The sequence below is a fragment of the Halictus rubicundus genome, chromosome 3 (assembly GCF_050948215.1).
Source record: "Halictus rubicundus isolate RS-2024b chromosome 3, iyHalRubi1_principal, whole genome shotgun sequence".
NCBI classification, from domain to species: Eukaryota; Metazoa; Arthropoda; class Insecta; order Hymenoptera; family Halictidae; genus Halictus; species Halictus rubicundus.
Window position 1 is genome coordinate 4795571 of NC_135151.1, and position 20180 is coordinate 4815750.

A 20180-nucleotide genomic window follows, 5' to 3' on the forward strand; every position below is an offset into this window, starting at 1 on the left:
CAAAAAATTAAATATTTATAGAATATATAATTTATAGAATATATAGTAGATCATAGTTTTTAATGTTAAATGATATATTTCATATTAAATAATAAGACATCCTAAGTGTAGTAAATGTCGTTGATTAAAGTGTCACGATCTTTGATTAAAGTGTCACGGTTCGCGAACTATAAATTATACGTTCAGTACATGTCAAGCAGCACTCTGCAGAAGAATGATTGCCAACCGAAGAAAAAATTCTAAATAGATACTTAAGATTGAAATTGTAACATGCATTCCACTTTCCTCGAAATAGAAGAACATAAGCTATCAAGTATGCAAAATAGACGCGCATGCGTGCAAATGACGATAAGCATGTACCTGGTTGACGTGTCTGTTTATTATGTACTCGGTATTTTTACTTATTCGAATGTTTATGAGACAGTGAAGTGTTTTGAAATGTCCTGCGTTACCATACAATTTCAAAGAAACCGAACATTAAATTACAAGACGGATACTGAATTAGGTAACTCAATGACGGTAACTCTATATTTTACTGCTAAAAAAAACACTTCATACTTAACGGTGGCGTCAATCAAGAATAGTATATTCTAGCCGATATATGTCCCTGGCGAGACCCGTGCTTTGGACAAATATCGAGTAGACGCTGTATTTACGAATAATTTGAATATTGCCTGTAATAAATTAAATCTGCCGTGACCCAATAACGTCGGACAGCTACAGTATACAACCCTAATTATAAAGATTCCTGTTTTAAACGTAATAATTTTTGCACACTCGCGATCCAAAGCGAAACCGTTATTTCCGTTACCGATTTGCCCACGCACGCGTTACAACGATACATTCGCTGCAGAGAATATCAATGGCCTACAATAGAATTAAGCACAATAGACACAGCGAAGCTCTCAAAGGCAGTGATGTTTTGTAGGTCAGTAATGTTTTGACAGTACAGTACGCATTCCAGAACTAGTTGGAACAATACCGTGTAAAGTAGAAGAGAATGAATGGTTGCTCGGATAGCTCGAATGGAAACGTTGTTTAGCGGTATTATTTGATCTCGGTTATGCGTGATTTACGATCGGGCTGTTTAACCGCGAGATAATAGCTCCCCGGTAGCCCGGAGGCATTTCTACGGAAAGAATCGCGAGCGCGCGCAGTCACATATCATCGCGGGAACAGGCCTTCTCACGTGGCCCTTTTGTTTTTGCATTTTTCCCCGTAACCGTCGAGCCGAACGTACGGCCCCGCGATTGTTCGGTGTACAACGTCTCTATTATTAATGTCAGCTTTCTGGCATTTGCCCCGAGTCCTCGACACACTCTGACTCCGTTACGAACAGCCCCGTAAAGTCGAGATTTTATCGATTTATCCGTTTCTTTTGCTCTCTCTCTCTCTCTCTCTCTCTCTCTCTCTCTCTCTCTCTCTCTCTCTCTCTCTCTCTCTCCCCCGAACAACATCGACAATACAGCAGCGATCCGACCGCGTTACAAGCGATCGCCGCAATAACGCGCGACACTTTAAGATCCGGCGAACGAACGTTAGGGAAAACAGATCGAACCCATAAGAAAACCTTGTACACTGCTTACGCAACATGTTTCGCTCCAACATGGTCAGAGAATTCACGGAGATCCCTTGTAAGACGGCGCGAGATGGGAACGGGAACATGGCAGCATTGCATTTCGTAAGCAAGCGAGCGTGTTATGTCAAAATGATGTATGAGAAGTGCCCGTCAAAATCGTGGATTTGGGGGAAGCACAGTCGTCCTTAATTTCTCGATCATTTGCCATTCGGTTTGGTTAACCGTCTTTCGAGATTTTCACATTCGGCTGAGCACCTGATTGATGCTTGAATTTTCCCATCCGAAATAGATTTCTTTAATCGTTAGGCTTTACCGAACGACGGAAATTGAAAGAACTTGAAGCATGATCGTGTAGGGGGGACCGGGGCACCTTAATACATTCCTCAGTTTTTGTTTGAATCAATTACAAAAGTTACAAAAAATTCGCATTAATTTTACTGATTTACTCGAGGACCGACCCCTCCCCCCCTAAATATCCATCCTGTAAAAATATCTTGTAGGAAAATGAACACTGCTTTGCGAAAGTAGAAGCTTCAAGCTTTAGAATGAGTCTAAAATTATGGTTGTACTATTTTTTTTTACGAAATGATCACAGATTAAATATAGGAAATTGTTCTAGATTCGAGTATTTAGTGTTCAAATACTTCTTCGATATATTATTCTAATATTTTGATATTCCACTGTGTTACGGTTCGATCATCGTTCGGAATCAAAGGGTTTATGCGAGAAACAATTGCGGGGCTCTCGGTATAGGCGTTTTCCATTTTCGCGACGAGAATTCGTCGAACGCGGAACGACAAAGGGGCAACAGTAAAATTGCAGCCGATAGCGTGACATTTTGCACATTTAACTCGAAGCGTTTAATTCGCACTCGAGCGTCGCCCGTAAATTGCGGTTGCTTTTCTCGATTACAAAAGTCGATTGTGCCATTGTCGGCCGGGGCCAGCATTTCTGCTCGGCGAGTTAATTTCTTCGCGAAATTCGAATAACCGACGATGGCGGAATCTTTCGCCCATTCTGTCACTGGCAAACTTTCGCTTGCCGTTCGCGATTACCGGCTGAGTACCATTTCTGAAAAGAGACGTCACCACCTATTCCGAGTGAAATTACCTGGAAAACAATTCGATGAATTACACTCGAACAGCACTCGACGCGCTGGAAATCATACAAGTAAATGCGTAATTCTATTTATCATGTTTACGGTATACATACGTCCGCGAGTCGCTTCTGCAATTTTCCATTTGGCGCGAAATTAATTTCAAGAAACTGCGAGTTGAGCGCAATTTCATTTCCTGTTATAATCATTTCGATAAAAATTAATTTAAACTAAATTAAATTCAAAGTAAAAATTAAACAGTCATTCGAGTCTAGTACCATATTGTACATCGATAATAACAATTACAATATACACAATGCATAGTATATACAAATTTCTGAAATACAAGGGACAATAGTTTTAAAATGGTAAAATTAATCGATGAAATTATTGAATTAATGAAAGTAATAATTTTTATAAAGAAACATAGTTAAGATAAAAAATATTATCTCAAAAAATATCCCCAAAAATTTTATCCTGCAAAAACAGTTACGACATAAACATTCGTATATAATTTATTTACGCACGTTGCAACATTACAGTCATATTGATGATAAAATCTTTTAGACTTTAGTAGAATCTTTCGGACAATTTGATCTTTGCGATTGGTTTCAATGGAACAGCTCGAATCACTCGCATGATAATTGCTGAATCATCGACACGCGATCACTTCTTCGCAAAAGTTTGTTCAAGTATTTTTCAATCGCCCATCCAACAACGCGACCGCTGCACCAGACAGTTCGGTCGAAACTGCGAAAGAAATGGTTCGCAAACGATTATCACTTTCCGCAATGGCTCCTATGTAGAAAGTGAGTTTGTGCAAGACCATCCAATTAAATCCTCGCTTCTGTTATATGAAACGTCACGCAACCGTTGGGCTCTCGTACGTCGATACCATTGTCGAAAATTAATTTGGCAGGCAATATTTCGCTTATTAAACGCACACCATCACGATCGAACCCCGGCATTTATAACACCAGCTGGATTGAAAAGACAGTCTGCGCGCGGGCTTTGATATTGTGCCACAGCAATTTCCTTTTTCCTTTCGCATCGCGCGGTCATCTATTTTCAAACCGATGCTTATCATTTGTACACAATATTTGACATTTATGAAACGGATAAATATTAAACAGTGCCGAGTAAAATACCAATATCTAGTATCATCCAATAACTGATACAAGAGTCGTGACACAAACATGATATAGGGGAGCAATAAAATTGGCACGCTTAATATTTTTGTTATAATGTAACATCAAAAAAAAAAAAAAAAGTAATGCAACGCAATTTTGATTTTGAACCCTCCGTGGACACGCATGTTCTTTTGAACCTTCCGTGGAAAACCTGAGTCGTTGATGTTCGTGGTCTATTTTTTATACTGTTCTAGGCTTTCAAAAAATTAAAGGACCTACAATAATTTACAAAGGGTACCATTTAAACTTTCTTTCGGAGGAGATATCTTATGGTGGTCAAGGTGATCTCTCTATTTTTCATACCGAACTGTATTATTTAGCCAAGCGTGTAGCCTGCCCCGAGACGAATTCACTGACTCCTAACACTTTCGTCTTCCAAGGTCATTCAAGGTTATTTAGTGGCGTTCAAAATTTAGCTTAACGTGACATTTTGACACAGAGTTACAAACGCTTTATCTGAATTATAATTTTTTAGTAGCCAGTTCACATTAAAAAATTGCGATATCGGCTTCATTTTTAAAGCGGCTGCGGCGGCTTTTTTTTTGTTATTATCAATTAAAAATCCTCCTGAAATACGGCAACCCGGTCAGCAGAGGTGTACGTTGCGTAGATCCTAGAGGCTCGGGACAGATACTTTGCGTGCCTCACAAGAAATCACCCGGCAGCCTCACCCTGCCTCACCCCGAGGCAGCCTTGCCCTGAGGCAGCCTCACCCTTCCTCACCCTGAAGCAAGCTCTCCCCAAGGCAGCCTCATCTCGAGGCAGCCTCGCCCTGATGCAGCTTCACCCCGAGGCAGTCTCGCCCTTAGGCAGCTTCACCCCGAGGCAGCCTCGCTCTGCCTCACCCTGAGGCAGTCTCGCTCATATAATCCGTGTGCATCTACAGAAGATTTGTGACCACCATAAGACGTTTCACTCGAAACAGGGTAAGTTTTGTTTAAAATAAATTTGACAACGAGCTGTAGCTTGGAAAATAATTTAATCGCGTGCGAAATTTTAAATTGGACGCCCTGCACAAGGGTTGGAACGTCAAATGTTTAACGTTCAGAGCACTAACGGGAAGAAATAAATATTGGAAAGAAACAACTACCCAGGTTGCCCACAGAAGGTTAGGTAATAATTCTAATAACGATTTGTCCGCGCTTCTAAAATTCAATTCCATCTCGGTCCACGTTTATCCTTCTCTTGTTGGCGCCGCGGCAGTCCGATCAGCTTGGCAATCTCCGAAGAAGAATTTCACCGTGGAAAGATAAACTGTGGGGGCTCCGCAGAGAGCTGCATGATGCAGGTTTAACAGTAGTAGCATTTAGCCAAAGACAAACAAAAGCGTTCGCCAATTGAACGGGGGTGGGGGAGGGGGGGGGGTGAGAGGGCCGATCGAAGAACATTAGCGAACAATCGGTCGAGTTACGAAACCGCGATTCACCCTCGGCTGGGGAGAAATGGCACGATGAAATGTGAAAGACGCTATACCGCGAGCCGGGGTGGAATGAGGATGTGCAAACGACGGGAGCAGCCTAACGATCGATCACCGTAATAAAAGGAAACTTTTTCAAGAGAGAAAGAGAGAGGGAGAGAGAAAGAGAGAGAGAGAGAGAGAGAGTCAGAGGACAGTCAACGAAACCGTGCCCGGTTGCATTGGTAACGGGTCCTCGATACTGAGAAGAACTTTGGTCCCACCAGCAAAGTGCACTTAGCCGGGTTCCGCTTAATTACTCATTCCAGCAGTTCGCGAAACTCCCTTTAAGCAAGTTCCTTCCGGTGGACAGAGGCGATCGAACGTGGTACAGGTGCAACCCTGGATGGATCGAGCCAGTCGATATGCAATTACACGAAACAGGCCTCTCCGTTGATCCAGCCGGGCCGGCCGACTGCCCGCGGTAATTCTTAATTGCTCGAGAAGGCCGATTTAACTGTCGCGCAGGAGTTTCTTAGTGAACTAATTACGACGATTAAGGCGGCACCGTGGGCCGCGCACCGGTTGTTTATCGGCTGAACGTGTCCCGGAAAAATTGTCGCCGGGAGATCACGATTCAGGAAACCCAACCCCAAACTCACTTTCTGCGATACGGTATAATTGTTCCCAGTAGTCGGCCATCTTAAGTGTTGTTATCGTTAGGCGAAAAACATCCTTATAAACGGCTTATTTTTATTTATCAATTTTTAGAAATTTGTTGCCGAGACACCAATCCACTTTCTCCTTTTACAATATTGTAAAATGTAAAATATATGTATAAATTGTGTAACCTGTCTTCAGTTTTTAGAAATTTGTTGCTAAGACACCAATGCACTTTCTCCGTTTACAATATTGTAAAATGTAAAATATATGTACAAATTGTGAAACCTGTCTTCAGTTTTTAGAAATCTGTTGCCAAGACACCAATGCACTTTCTCCATTTACAATATCGTAAAATGTGAAATGTATGTACAAATTGTGAAACACGTCTTCGGTTTTCCACCTGTCGCGTCGTACGAAATTTTCTTTGGCGAAAATGAATGACGGTTAGTAAAAGTAGAAGCTTTAAAATGAGGTTATTATGATGAGTTTATTATGGTAAAATTTGTTTTTAACGAAATGATCACTCAAGACTGGAGAATTTAGTGTTCGAATACTTTTTGGCTCCATTGTATTGTACAAACGTATCTTTCTTTTTTTGGACCGTATTATTTCGAAATTGTGTAAAAAAGGGTTCCGGGCGCATACTCGGTATAACAGATCCATTAACCTAATTCTCTTAGCTCTGACGAGAATCAAATTTGAAAATACAGACAGGTTGAAAATCCACGTGGTGGAGCACGCAAAGAAAAGTTCCGCGATACCACGGCCGCCAAGTATTTAATTAAAAAGAACCACGATTAAGGAACTATTTCAATTTAATTCATTCTGATAAATGCACGTCCGGTGTCCAGCGGCCGGGAGAGCTAACTTCTCTGACGTAAGCGGAGCCGTGAAGGATATCGTCGGACTATTAAATCGGATTCCCGAAACTTTTAATTGTGTCACGCCACCTTGGCGAGGCGTTTCGTAACGCGATTCGCCCCACGTCGAGCGATCCCGCGTCCAGTTTAATTAGGGATCATAAACTTGTAAGCACCGCGTCCCGTGAATAGGCGACGTGTCACCGCGCTATCTATAATTGCAATTGGAACCGGCCGGGAAAATTGATTGAGAACGAGTACAATTTGTTCTACGAGCCGTGAGAACCGATACGTCTGGTTTTTGCTGACAATCAGCTTAATGTCATTTAACCGTGTGCTTTCACGTACTTCGTAATAGAATTTTCGCTGACAGGCGACCACCAATTATTACCGAAGGATCTAATTGTGGATCGATGATACAGACTGTGAATTGAACATTTTAGATTTATAACATTTAAAGGGCCGGGTGGCTCCTCTCAGGATTGTTCCTATCAATAAAAAAAAATCTGTGCAGAATTTGAGCTCTATCGGACAACGGAAAAACATTAAAATAATTAATGAAATGCTCATAAAAACGTTTTCCTCGAATACCTTCTAAATTATTGACTGTATCGAAAACTATGTTAAACAAAACTTGTAGATCTGAACAGGGTGAGTCTTTTATGTATTACTTTTTTCATAAAACAAATTGATATCGAAAAAATTGAGAAAAACGTCAGTCCAAGATAAAAAAATTTTTTTTTAAATTTTAAAACTGAAATGTATTTATTTTTATCTTTATGTTTTATCTTTATCTTTTTTTTTTAATTAACGAAAAATTGTGAATTCTTTTAGAACTAGAGGAACTCACTGTTTCTAATTGCATATTACTTTGCAGGAAATTGCTCTCGACAATTTTTATTTTGCATACAAATCCGCAGTCTAATTACATAATAATGCAAGCGATACAGGAAAAGGTGAAAGTACTTCTTGATGAGCCTAATATAGAGATACTGTGAAATAAAATATTTGAAGTCCTTCATGAATATTCCTGAGTGTTAAAAATATGCAATTAAATTACAGTAAAAAGATATCTCCAATTACGGGTAGCACCAACAATATTAATTTGAATTAGCTTTAGTAGGTTTTAACGGTCTAGACCAAATGTCACGTTAATTTTCGGCCACGTTGAAATTTTAGGTGCTGATATTTGTATTAAAATCTCCCGGAATACCTGGTCAATTAAATTTTCTCTTCTGGCGCTGCGTTGCTTAGCTATTTCTTACTCTATATTACTTGTTCTACCTCATTCTCTATGGAAATGATTATCTTCACGAATACTCTCCATAAAATTTGGTTAAAATTGTTTCACTAAAAAGTTATAGTAAAATTATTCTACAGGAGTGTAATACTTTTTAATAAATGTAACTTGTATTCATAGTAACTGGTCAAAGTCGTCAGAAAGTTCTCGAACTCTTGAACTAATAGCAATAGTAATAGCAATAGTAAATTAAAAAATGGTAATGAATTTTAGTAAGAGCTTCGTAAACGCAAAATTTGTCTCTCGTGTATACCAAATAAATTAAAAGACTCGTTAAACATTATCAAAGGATGATTGAATGCACACGCAAACCAAAAGGGAGTAAATCTGTATGAAGATTAATTCAGAAATATGCACTGGCATGATGAAAATTTATGTATTTCACCTTTCGTACTGACAATAAATAAGCTATTCTGAGCAATGGACAAACTTCTCTGCTAACAATAATCCTTGTTGCATAACATGCGCATTTAATCGAAATCGAAGCTCCATTCTATTTCAGTTTACACGATTTTATAGAGACGATTTTATTTAGATTTTTCAGAGTACGATTTTATTTATACTTTTTCAATTATTATTTTTTTTTTTTCATATGGATTCGCTTTTTCCAAGTCATACGATCACTTTGAAAGTAAGCAAACACGAATCCATGAAATCGGGCATTCATTACAATTCAATATTTAGCCTACGTTTTCGTTGCTCACAATTTTCGCCAACGGTTTCCGCTACCATCATTTCAATGGTTAACCGCGTTCGTAGTTGAAACGCCGTATTAAATACTGTGTAAAACACAAACAAAAAATTTAACGATGAAAATTCACAAGCTCTCCGAGCGTGTGCCAGCCGTTACGGTATTCAATAGCAACGGGCATAAAATTAATTTGACTTTCATCGTGTGGGATGCGACATCGTGGTTGTTACACACGTGTACCACGTGTTACGTTGTGTACACTGTATACTGCCAGTCAAAAGTACACTGGACACTTTTTTAATTGTGACCACCTAAAAATAGTTACGTAGCGGTTAATACTTTTTCAGGTTTCTTCAAGTTTTCAGCGATTTTCATTGTAATATATGTGGGATCTTATTAGTCGATAGAATATTTTTGCTAAATATCAATGTATTACAACTGGACCTCGTGGTATAGCCGCGTTGGTTGCTATCAGAGTCGCCAGATTAGGGGAATTGACTCGAATCGAGGGCCAAAAAAAAGTTACCCTATCACAATTTGACATTGTGACACACGCACGACAGAAACTAAACGCGTCACGTGACCGGGCCGTGGTGGAAGCGTGGGAAAACAGCGTCGTAGAAGGGGAAGGTGGGACACATATGAGAAAACTTACAAATAAACATTGTACAATAAAATAAATTAGTGTCGTTACAACTTTTGAGCGACAGTGTACGTACTGGGCCGTTCTCCACGCGGAAGCGAAACGAAACAGGATAGCAGGAAACAGAGTTGTTGAGCTAGTCCGAAACCAGGGTCGGACCTGCCGAAATCCGTAAATCCCCTGGGCGACCCTGCCGCGAAAACGGTGCAATTTGTTTGCCATACTGACAGCTGATTATATTATCATTTCCAGACACCGAGAACCCGAAAGTTTCGACGTGCCCGACGTCCTTTGAAGTGCGACTAAGCCCCGGCGAACGAAATCGCTTAATATTCTGGCAGGAGCCAACATTCGCCGACAACGTCGGCGTCGACCGGGTCTACAAAACGAGGGTGAGTAGACATCGAGTTCGAGTGTAATCCTCGTCGTTGCCTTCACGTCTCCGCTTTCACCCCCTCCCTCCCTCCCACCCCCCGTAAAATTTCGGCCGTTTGATCTCGGGAAGATGACGTTTTCGCGACTGAACCTTTATTTCACTGTCTAACCGCCACCTCCCCGCCCTCCGCGCTCTCGAACGCATATCCTGCGCCGCGAAACGCCGCTTTGGCCAAAAAGCAGGAAAAAATCCATAATAACGAAACTATCCAACGAAGTTGGAACATTCGTGGTAAGCGCACAGCGTATTTCTTGAAAATGTTGTTAAACTTCGTAATCGAGGTGACCCCGATTTTCTGTGAAAGAAAATTTTTTGATCTTTATTGAAAGATGGTCGAAAGCGCCCGCAAACCAAATTGTGTTTTCGTCACACCATTCGACAGGGCTCCCAAAGAAACCTCTCTGTGGCAAGTTTCCAGTCGGTACCTCTACCACAAGGGTAGTTACAGGGTGAGCACGCTTTTAGGAATTATGCTCTGTTTCTTCCGTTCGACGCAACGAAAAATTACGAAAAAATTCATGAACAGTCCACCCGAAAAAAAAATAAAATACCCGGTTGCAAAATGGACTTTTCATAAAATCCGGAATCGTAAAATTGCCGATTTTATATTGAAGTTTTCAGAGTACCACGTTCACATTAGTATATTAGTTGTGTCTCACCGTGATTATTAATGTGTATATTTTTCAGATTTTTCGGATGTTGCGATCATGTTTAAAAAAATTGGAAATCTCTAACAATTCGAGGAAAATGCATATTATTTCGTCTTGAAGTTTTGTAGATACCAGTTCTATAAAAATTCAGCATTGAGATATTGTTAAAACTGTTGTTCCTAATTTTTTATAAATTGCCTCGTCGTGTAGAAAAAATCAAAATCTTGGACACGAAGAACGGGTTTCCAGCTCACTGTGCGCCGCGCCTCTTAAAACGGCCGATCTCTTTTCCATCTCCTATCTTTTCGTCCCCTTCTCGTTTTTCCCTCCTTGGCAAGAGGTTTATTAAAACTTCCGCACTAACGATCGAACTTAGCAATCTCGCGGTTATCTCTGGCCAACGGCCCCTTCATTAATTACCCTATCGTGTCTCGAGCACGAAATCGGTGACTGGCCGACGCGACGCGACGCGACGGTGAAAAAGAAACCGAGAAGAAAAGGCGGCGCGAGAGGATTACGCTCTTCTTTCTTCTACCTTTTCGTGCTTCCACCTCGATACGACTTAAAGGTGTGCTTTTGGCGGCGATTCCACGGGGTTTGGTTCCAATCCTTTACGGAGCCGAATATTTTTGATCTTTCGTTTCAGAAACGGCTTCAAAGGCCCGTGCTTTCATCGCGATGGACAGGCTGTAAGTAGATTGGGTAATTACAGTAATGCCTCGACATTGTACTCCGAGGATTTCGAAATGTCACTTCTATCGTGTACGCATGCTATTCTTTGATCTCTTATCAGCATATCCGTGACATTTCTCTGAGTGAATCTGCAAAAATCTAATAACACCAATATATGCATCTCTTGAAACCGTTTCATCTCTATCAAAACTGCGAATAATAACAACGACGTAATTCGAGGTGGTAACATTCGGTGAGACACCTTCTAAGATAACAAACGATAAAAATGACTTTAACATTTAAAACTATAGACCTTCCCGATCTCCAATACTCGTAGCTGACAACAACGAAATTCCTAATCACCCCCCACCCCTCATAAATTGCCCTTCCCCCTTTGACATGTACCTGACACCAAACTCGTTTCTCTACGTGATCGAAACCGAAGTCAGAGATTTATATTTATTGATCTATCCGCAGCGTTCATAGATGCTCGATTAGCCCGATTAAAACAATTCCGACACGAATCGGATCGACAGTCCTGTAATTATAGCATTCGGGTGTGAAGTTCTGAAACGATAATGAAGGAAAGTGTGAGTGGGCGAAAAAGGAATCGGAAAAAAGAGCGGAATTTAATCGACGGGGTAACTGAATGGAGAGCCGATCGGGGGCCGGGCCCCCGGTTGATTTCAAATTCAAGTGGTGAGAAATTGTGGGTGGTCAGGAACGATAAGTTATCGACCGATAAGCTGGTCGCAGCGATGAAAATGGAACTCGTTCGCGCGCCGTTCTCGCACTTTAGATAATAATCCCGGTCGGGCCCGCCGCGCGTTATCTCGGCGCGAAACGTTCGCGTTTCAATCTGAAAGGAGGATTCGGCTCCTCCGCATCAGTCGAAAGTTAATCCGCGTGTATTCCGCACAGGAACCCGGACAACTGATGTACCCCGGCATACACAACGTGCGCTACATCGCTTCCGACGCAGCCGGAAATCGAGCAGAATGCCATTTCTCGATACACGTGCGAGGTAAATTTATGTAATGCGAACGCGCGGGGTTCCGCGAATGATCGACGATATCGAGAAACGACGTCCACCGAATGTGTATATGTGCTCACAGAGAATATCGATAATCCCGCCCGAAGAGCTGCTGATCGGCTGTGCGCGATTATCAGGAACACAGTAGAACCTCGCTCATTGCAAGAAACGGGACCGACAATACGTGCAAAAATCGAGGTTCTGCAACGAAAGAGTTAGGGGAATGGGGGCTGGACCTGGACACTTAACTGGAACACAACAAATATATACAGGGTGGTCCTCTTAAGTAAGGCCACCTAAATATCTTTTCAGGTTAAAAAATATTTGTTATGTAATGTGCATGGTGTCAATGGACCAAATATCCGGCAAGAATATTTTTTTTCGGAGTTGTCAAGTTTTTGTCATCGATGTTTTTGTGATTCATAACTACGTTTCTTTTTAATTGCGTCGTGTAACTGATCGAAAAATGTATTCAGATATGTATAATAACATGACCTTGAAATGACCTTGTTCTTCGAAAATTAAAGTTTTTCACATTACGTAACAAATACATTTTGCATCACAATAACCTGAAGGGATATTTAGGTGGCCTTACTTAGTAGGGCCACCCTGTATATTAATTTGAAGCAAAATTAGTGTGGTACTTCTTTACGGAATATTTCGTGCTTTATCCGAATTCGGGAGAAGATATTTCGATTAAACAATTGAAGGTCACCCTGACGTCTCGATAAAAAAGCAACGTAACAAAAAACAGATTACAGCACTGTATGTCCTGCACTCCAGCACTTGTCCTGTATAATTGAGTTGCTCCAATTAATTCAATGGATTCCTTGGGGGTGGGGTGGGGGGAATTCATCGATGAAACAATCCCCGATGAATCGCGTGGATAAGAAAAGAATTATGATATCATACGATGCGGCAGGACGTCGTCTCGATAACGTCGATCGAACGACGATAGAAAACGATTAATCGAACTTATCTGGCCTCTCGTACATTTTCAGAATCCGAGTATCATCGAGATTCCGAGGTGAGCTGAAAGGGAATCGCTGGCCTGGGTTTTCGCGCAAAACCGGATAACCTTTGTAAAAGGATGAAATCCTGGCTGGTTCCTCTTCCATACAGGAGCATAACTTTGTTTTGCTCATTTCACGGTACCATCCCACCGCCGTCCTCCATTTCCCAAACCACCACCGGAGATTCGACGTTATGTTCTACACGTCGTTATCTCAATAGAGTTTCAATTATCACTAAATTCACCGTTACAGGAACTACTTAACGATATTGCGGTTTTCACTTTGGCACGGTTATAACTAAAACGGTGGACGTTTATTTGTCCGTTTCAAAGGGACGCGTTCGCCGCTTCGGACCTTGAAAGAAACGTTTTGAAGTGGCGTTAGGCGGACGTCGATGCAATTTTCGCAGCAAGTAGTTCTTACTATTCGGTCTTTTTCTTTTTTGTCCATCATCTTCCGTGGTGTCTGGAGTGAAAGCATCCCGCAAAGGCTGAGATTGAGAACATTGTCGGGTATCTTAGAAATGATTAGAATTACAAGGACGTTTTAAATGCTAGTATTCTATTTCAGTGATAATACTTTTAAATAAGACCTCCAGTTGCAAACGAATTCCGGAAAGTTCAATTTGTTCAAGTTATGAAACTGAAATTTTTTTGTAAATCTAGTCAAATGTTTAAAAATATGGATAAATTGGAGCTTCAATTTTCCATCGGAAAAGAAGTTTACCATTTTTCACATCTTCTGCAAGAATGGAGTACTTATGTGAACGTACCTTAAAATGTTACTGCGAACCAGACCTGCTTTATGCAAGTATAATCATTCGTTCTTGTATGGTTGTTGAATAAATTATTTTTCAAAATATTCAGAAGCAGATGGTTCAAAATGGCGGGTTCAAAAAGGAGAGATTAATATGTCTAACTAAATTAATTCGATTAAAATGCAAAATGCATCTACACTTCACACTCGAAACCATCATACTTTCCAAAAAGCAATGAGGTTAAATGACGGGTCTTGACATTCCAAAATGAATCGAAATTACAACTGAAAATCAAATTTCCATTACCAAACCAATTGAATGCTCACGAGACCGTACGAAATTGGAATTTAATGAATTTATAATCAGTCGGGTTTAATTAAAGTACTTGCATACATACGGGAATGATACAAGCGGTTTCATATTTTATAAATTTGTTCGCGTATCAAATTATTCATTACTTATACAATTCTTAGTTTTAACAGTAATGTCTGATCAATTTGGTGCTGACCGAATATGCTTTGTGAATTCGCCATTCGTCATTTGGTATGTTCGCATAAACGTATTTTTGAAAAATCAATACACGCAACGAAGTTCCAAACAGTTGAATGCTAGTGAATTACCCATGATCGTATAATTATTTTCTATATCGAAGCACACGAATGCCTTCATTAAATCAATCATACTCCTCGCATATGCATACTCTCTTTCATATTAATTTGATTTCCACTTTGTGTTAACATTTTGTAGTAAAATCTAATTACTGCTTTAATTGAAACGATTTTGATGAAATTTTGAAGCATAGTTTGAGCACTTTTCCGGAGGAGGTTTCTTATTTCCGAAAGTTTCTTTTGGCGAATCGAAATTGTAATACACTTTTCAATACTCGGAGGTAGGATATATATTAATTAAGGTAAGAAACAAGAATAATACACTGTGCACAAAACACAAGAATATTTTAACACAAGGATATTTTCGTGCTTCCATTGTGCGCTATGTGTACAAAATCACAGTGAAAAGCTATTAAAACATAGAATCCCGTTTATGGTATGGTGTATTACCCAGGGCTTGATGCAGCACATAAATTTGATGGGAATATTATTCGCGTGGGGACGAAGCAGATAGGGCTGAGCTTTCAAAAATGGCGCGTTTAAATTCCTTGGCATCGCATAATTCGACAGTGACGAAATACAAGCGCACTTTATATGATCCGGAAATCCCCACCACGTCAAGAGATCTTTGCACTACTCTTTCCGCGACCAGCGAGAAGAGAAAAATTCTAAAAGCTTTGGAGATGATGCTGACCCGTTTCGAGAGTTTTCCTCCCTCAAAAATTTCGAAGCACTCTCCGCTCGCTTTTACTATATTATGCGATTTACGAGCGAAGATTCCGAGGCGGACTGTAGTGACAGACAACTTTATAACCGGGCTTTGACTTTGCAAAAACCGATAGCTTCTTGTTACGGAAATACCTGTTCCGGAATGCAAAGGCGAGGAAAACGTGGAAACTCGGTCCGCTGCGAATTCTGCATTTTTCCACGTATTTCTGCAGTTAGAACGCGTTTTCCTTATCGGATGCAATCTTTGCAAGCTCAATATACGATTTCAAACGATAAAATGTTTAGGGAGAGTGCGGTACGTCGATATTACTTTGACTGCCAATTACGCTGACATCTGCGAGCTTTTTCGAGATTTTTAATACTCGAATCGCAACTTCCGCGCAGATTCGTACCTGCTGAATGAGAAGATTTCAGTTTCTGAATATTAGAAATGTGTGACCCAAAAATTCGCCTCGTTTCGATCCCCTGATGTTGGGACATTTTCTCGTGCCAAATAATAGTTTATATCAAGACGTGAATCAATGCAAATTTTCAAGTGACGTAAACTATCGTTTGGCATAAAAATTATTGATATTCAATGGCTAAGGCTAAATGAGAAGTGAAATATCAAAACAGGCTGTGTATAAACCAATTTGAGATTTTAATGGTTTTCAGTTCCTGATTATTAGAGAACAAGATTTCAACGTACTGGTAACAATACACGATACTTGTATTACTAGATGTTGTTATATAAAAGTTGGAAAATGTTTATCATTTTTCAAAAATTAGCGGTATAATGTTTGTTTAATAATGACAAAGGGGCATGGTCAGTTTTATTACTAGCCAGCATAAACGCGAAACTGAAAATCATTTTTCTTCATCGCCCCCCAATATTTAAATGGAGCAATTCATTTAACTAGTTAAAAAAATTCGTATTGCTTTATATAAATCGGTAACACCTTGAAAATATGGTCTCAAAATTTCAATATGAAATTCGAACTTTTAACAGGATAATAGAGAACATGACGAAATAGAGGATACGAAAAAATAAATACGTTAAAACGTCATGCGGGAGTTCTACATATTGGCGTTTTTAACTAACCAACGTACAGTGCAGTTTTGCTGCATATAAAAGAAAGAGATTTGTAAAAATCATGGCAGACCATCGTTTCCCAGCCTACTGTGTTCGTTATAAAATTATTTTTCTACAATAAATGGAACAGTGAAGCTACCAGAGATGCACGGTTTTCAAATTTATATTCAGCGCAGAAAAGTCTCCATCAGTCACGCATCTGTTTCGTTTATTGAAAAATAAAATATGCGCCGAAAGATCTCATCAGTGGATGTCCATCTTTTTCTAAAACAGGAGTTCTAATATCTGATACATTATAGCAGTGAGACATATAATATACCATACCAAAACGTAGGTACACAGGGTGTCCCAAAAATATTGTATTTCCTTGAAAGGGTTAATTCCCGAGGTCATTTGAAGAAATTTTGTCCGTCTGTTTTTGTCGCGCCGTGATTGGTCCGCGTTTTTCGTTAATAACTCTTTAACGAAGCCGCGGAGAACATTTTCGCAAAGGAAAAAGTGACTTCAAGTCACCTAAGGAATCGTTCATGTCAAAGAAGTGCAACATTTTTGGGACACCCTGTACATCAATCAAGAATCAATTTTTGTTGAATTTTTAAATTGGAAATGGGAATGTTTGATAGTACTCGACGGTTCGCATTGCTTCCACCGTTCACTTTACAACACGGCGATATTGGTATGAGGCGTCAGTAACTGTATTGCAATTTAATTAATCGACAACTACATGATTGTTTTACTAACGCAGCAGCATCGGTATCAATAGAAAATCAATTAACCGCTCGGCCGGTTTTGTTCGAATGTCTATTAATTAAATACTTGATTATCTACGTGTACAATAGCTGAATCGTTAGCGACGTAATTGACGTATCATCGGATTAATAAATCACGCGAATCAGTACACTGGGAGCATTGGGAACGGTAGGAACGTGTTTGTCGATCGTGCGAGATTATCGTCCTACACAGTCTATTGCTTTCAGTTTGCCAAACGACATTTCTTACTTGTGACCAAGTGAATGCCACTATGGTATTTCAATAGCAATAGAATTCACGCAATACGTATTAAACGCACAGAAGTACTGATACAGAGGCTACGTAGTAAACAAACTTTTTAAAACATTGGGTGCAGCTAGAGAATTCTATTTAAAAATTGATTGCTTCAATGTAAACATGTCATTCGATGTATTTCATTTGCTGGGGATTTAATTGGCTAATAAACGTTCTATTAGGTGTATACAAAAGTTTTGGTCGCTTTCAACCGTTCGTAGATTTGTCGTTATAACGATTATTATCTTCCGCATTTTTAGACAATTGCTTCATTGCTATTGATGTGTCCAAATAACCAACTTTAATATCAATTGGTAACACATCTTGTTTGTCGTGTATATAAATAATAGAACATTGAATAGAGGATTGAAATTTCTGTGTACACCTAATAATATAACTTGTGCACACAGGACATTTATCAATATAAATTCTACAATATTTATTGCGTAAAAATACTTCCTAAAAATCATTCTCAGTATAACATCTCTTTTCACAAAAAGTTCCACCGATATCTTCTTACACGAAACGTACACTCACGGATAAAACGATTTTTATTCAGTAGAGTACATAAATAAAACTTCTCGTAAATAAATATATCGTTTTACACTGCTCTTGTTTATTTGGTTTGTTTGCTAAAACTGTTGTTGCTGCGTTGTTAAAATACATTTTCTTTTTTAATTTTCGTTACAAGCCCAAATAAAAAAGTTGTGAAAAGCAACTATTACTATTTTTTTCGTGATTCAGACGGAACGCAATTTTTACAAAATTTTCATTACCATCTAGGGAACTAATCAATCCAGCTTTGCAGAAAAACTGAAGTCGTTGGGTCCATGCATGAAAATGTTACTTTGATTTAAAGTGTGCGCCATCAATTACGAGACTGACTGTATGCGCACAATGCACTGTGTTAATTTGAAAACTTTCCAGCCTAATATCTCGAAAAGTATGAAAGATATTAAAAATGTGTTTCCTGCGAAACACATTGTTTCTCCTACGAAAATTGCTGGTCTTTTTACGTACAATAGGATCCCATAATAAACAATATAGGTTTCCATTTGAAAAAAAAAAAACAAAGTTGACCTTCAAATCACCTTGAAAACGCCACCTAAATAAAAGGCTGATACTGCTCCCCTCTTTCCCTCTTGAAGTCCTTGGACACGTGTTTTACACTTTTTTAATATCTTTCACACTTTTCGAGATATTCGATTGGAAAGTTTTCAAATGAACAGCCTGTATAATTTACTAAAATGTACATTTCAAAAAACGTGCCCCATCTTTTTGTCCCCGACTGTATGAACAGGATACTTTTCGACAACGGTAGATAACTGTTTATTTCGCTTCCCGTTATGTGTGCCCGCATCCGAATGTCTAAACCGAACCAGCCAGGACTGCGACCTATGGAATCCAATCAGAAACCCTGCTTAATCTGATTTCATGATTTAGCCGCGATACTATAGGAGAAGGATGCTGATGTGTCCCGGTAGACCGCCGCAGCCGATACCGTCCAACGTTTACGCAGTAAGTGGACCTCTTCCGTGCCGATTTTAACGAGAAACTGAGATACGCCAACTATGCCACCTAATTCCATTTTCAGTTGCATATACCGAGCGGATGCTACTTGAGATACACGAGGATCTTCTCCGGGGCGTACGCAATGCAAAACTATCGAGGACAGAGGCAGAACAGTTACCAAGACGCGAGAGCAGCTTATCACGAGGTTCATCCAATTCGTGGAACTCAAGGACACCTTCCTCCACCTAGATCGTATCCTCTCGGCGACTGTAAGTACTTCACGCTTCTACTTCATGTTACCGCGATTCTACTTCTGCGTACCTTCGGGTGTCAGCGTTAGGCGCCGCGTCTACCCTGAAGCGACGACGAGCCATTTGTTCTCGGTGTTCCATGGTTCTTGAGGAATATTTGCCGTTTCTCCAGGCTCCTCTGTGCTCTCGTTAGTCGCGATTAGACTGCGGATTTTTATGCAAAATAAAAGTTGTTCGGGTCAAGCGCAAGAAACAGAAGCAAAATGGATCTTTTATTTTTCCTTTATTCGTTTCAATCAGCTGGCATTAGTACATTAATATTCTTCAATTAAACCATAAAATCCGCAGTCCAGTGATGATAAATATCGTCGCTTGTGGTCCGCCTTCTCTTCTTCAGATTTCTGTACAATAATTCTTCAAAATGAGAATTTGTATAAGGATTCACAGTTTAACACCTTGACTGCCAAACTGGGGACCTCAAAAATTGCACGAACTTAAAGTCAGTTATTTAATGAAATAAAAATTGAAAAAAATTAAATGTATGATATTTAGTCCAACTTTCCAACTTTCTTGCATTTTACAGATCCTAATCAAATTTCGTGCAATGAATATATTAACATAAAAATTCACTTTAAAACCTGGACAAATAATTCCGTCACCCACATATGGGTGACACGGCAGTGAACGTGTTAATAATCACCAATGAGAGGTCGAAGATTAGGCTCGAAGATCACGATATTTTGTACTAAAGGGTCTGTGTAGACCAGTGTATTAGGCGAATGATTTTAATAGCATTCTTATTTATAAATGTATTACTCCTTTTCTTAATTTGAACCTTAAAAAATCTTACCTTCGTATCAGCCAATCCCACATTTGTATCGTGTAATAGATATTCGCGGGAGCATGATCAATAACAGGAATTCATGTTCGAAAATTGTAATGATCCTCACGTAAGGCCAGCACTAATTCCAGTAATCAATGTCTG

At 39.6% G+C, this 20180-nt stretch overlaps 1 protein-coding gene across 1 annotated transcript in view; it reads left to right on the forward strand.

The window, feature by feature from the left end:
- Positions 1–20180, forward strand: part of LOC143352209 (uncharacterized) — a 129568-nt gene that overhangs the window by 77875 nt on the left and 31513 nt on the right. The window contains exons 16-20 of the mRNA XM_076784536.1: positions 9671–9810; positions 12098–12200; positions 13211–13236; positions 18876–18950; positions 19027–19213. Of these exons, the coding sequence (XP_076640651.1) occupies positions 9671–9810; positions 12098–12200; positions 13211–13236; positions 18876–18950; positions 19027–19213 (531 nt within the window). The remainder of the gene's footprint in view (positions 1–9670; positions 9811–12097; positions 12201–13210; positions 13237–18875; positions 18951–19026; positions 19214–20180) is intronic.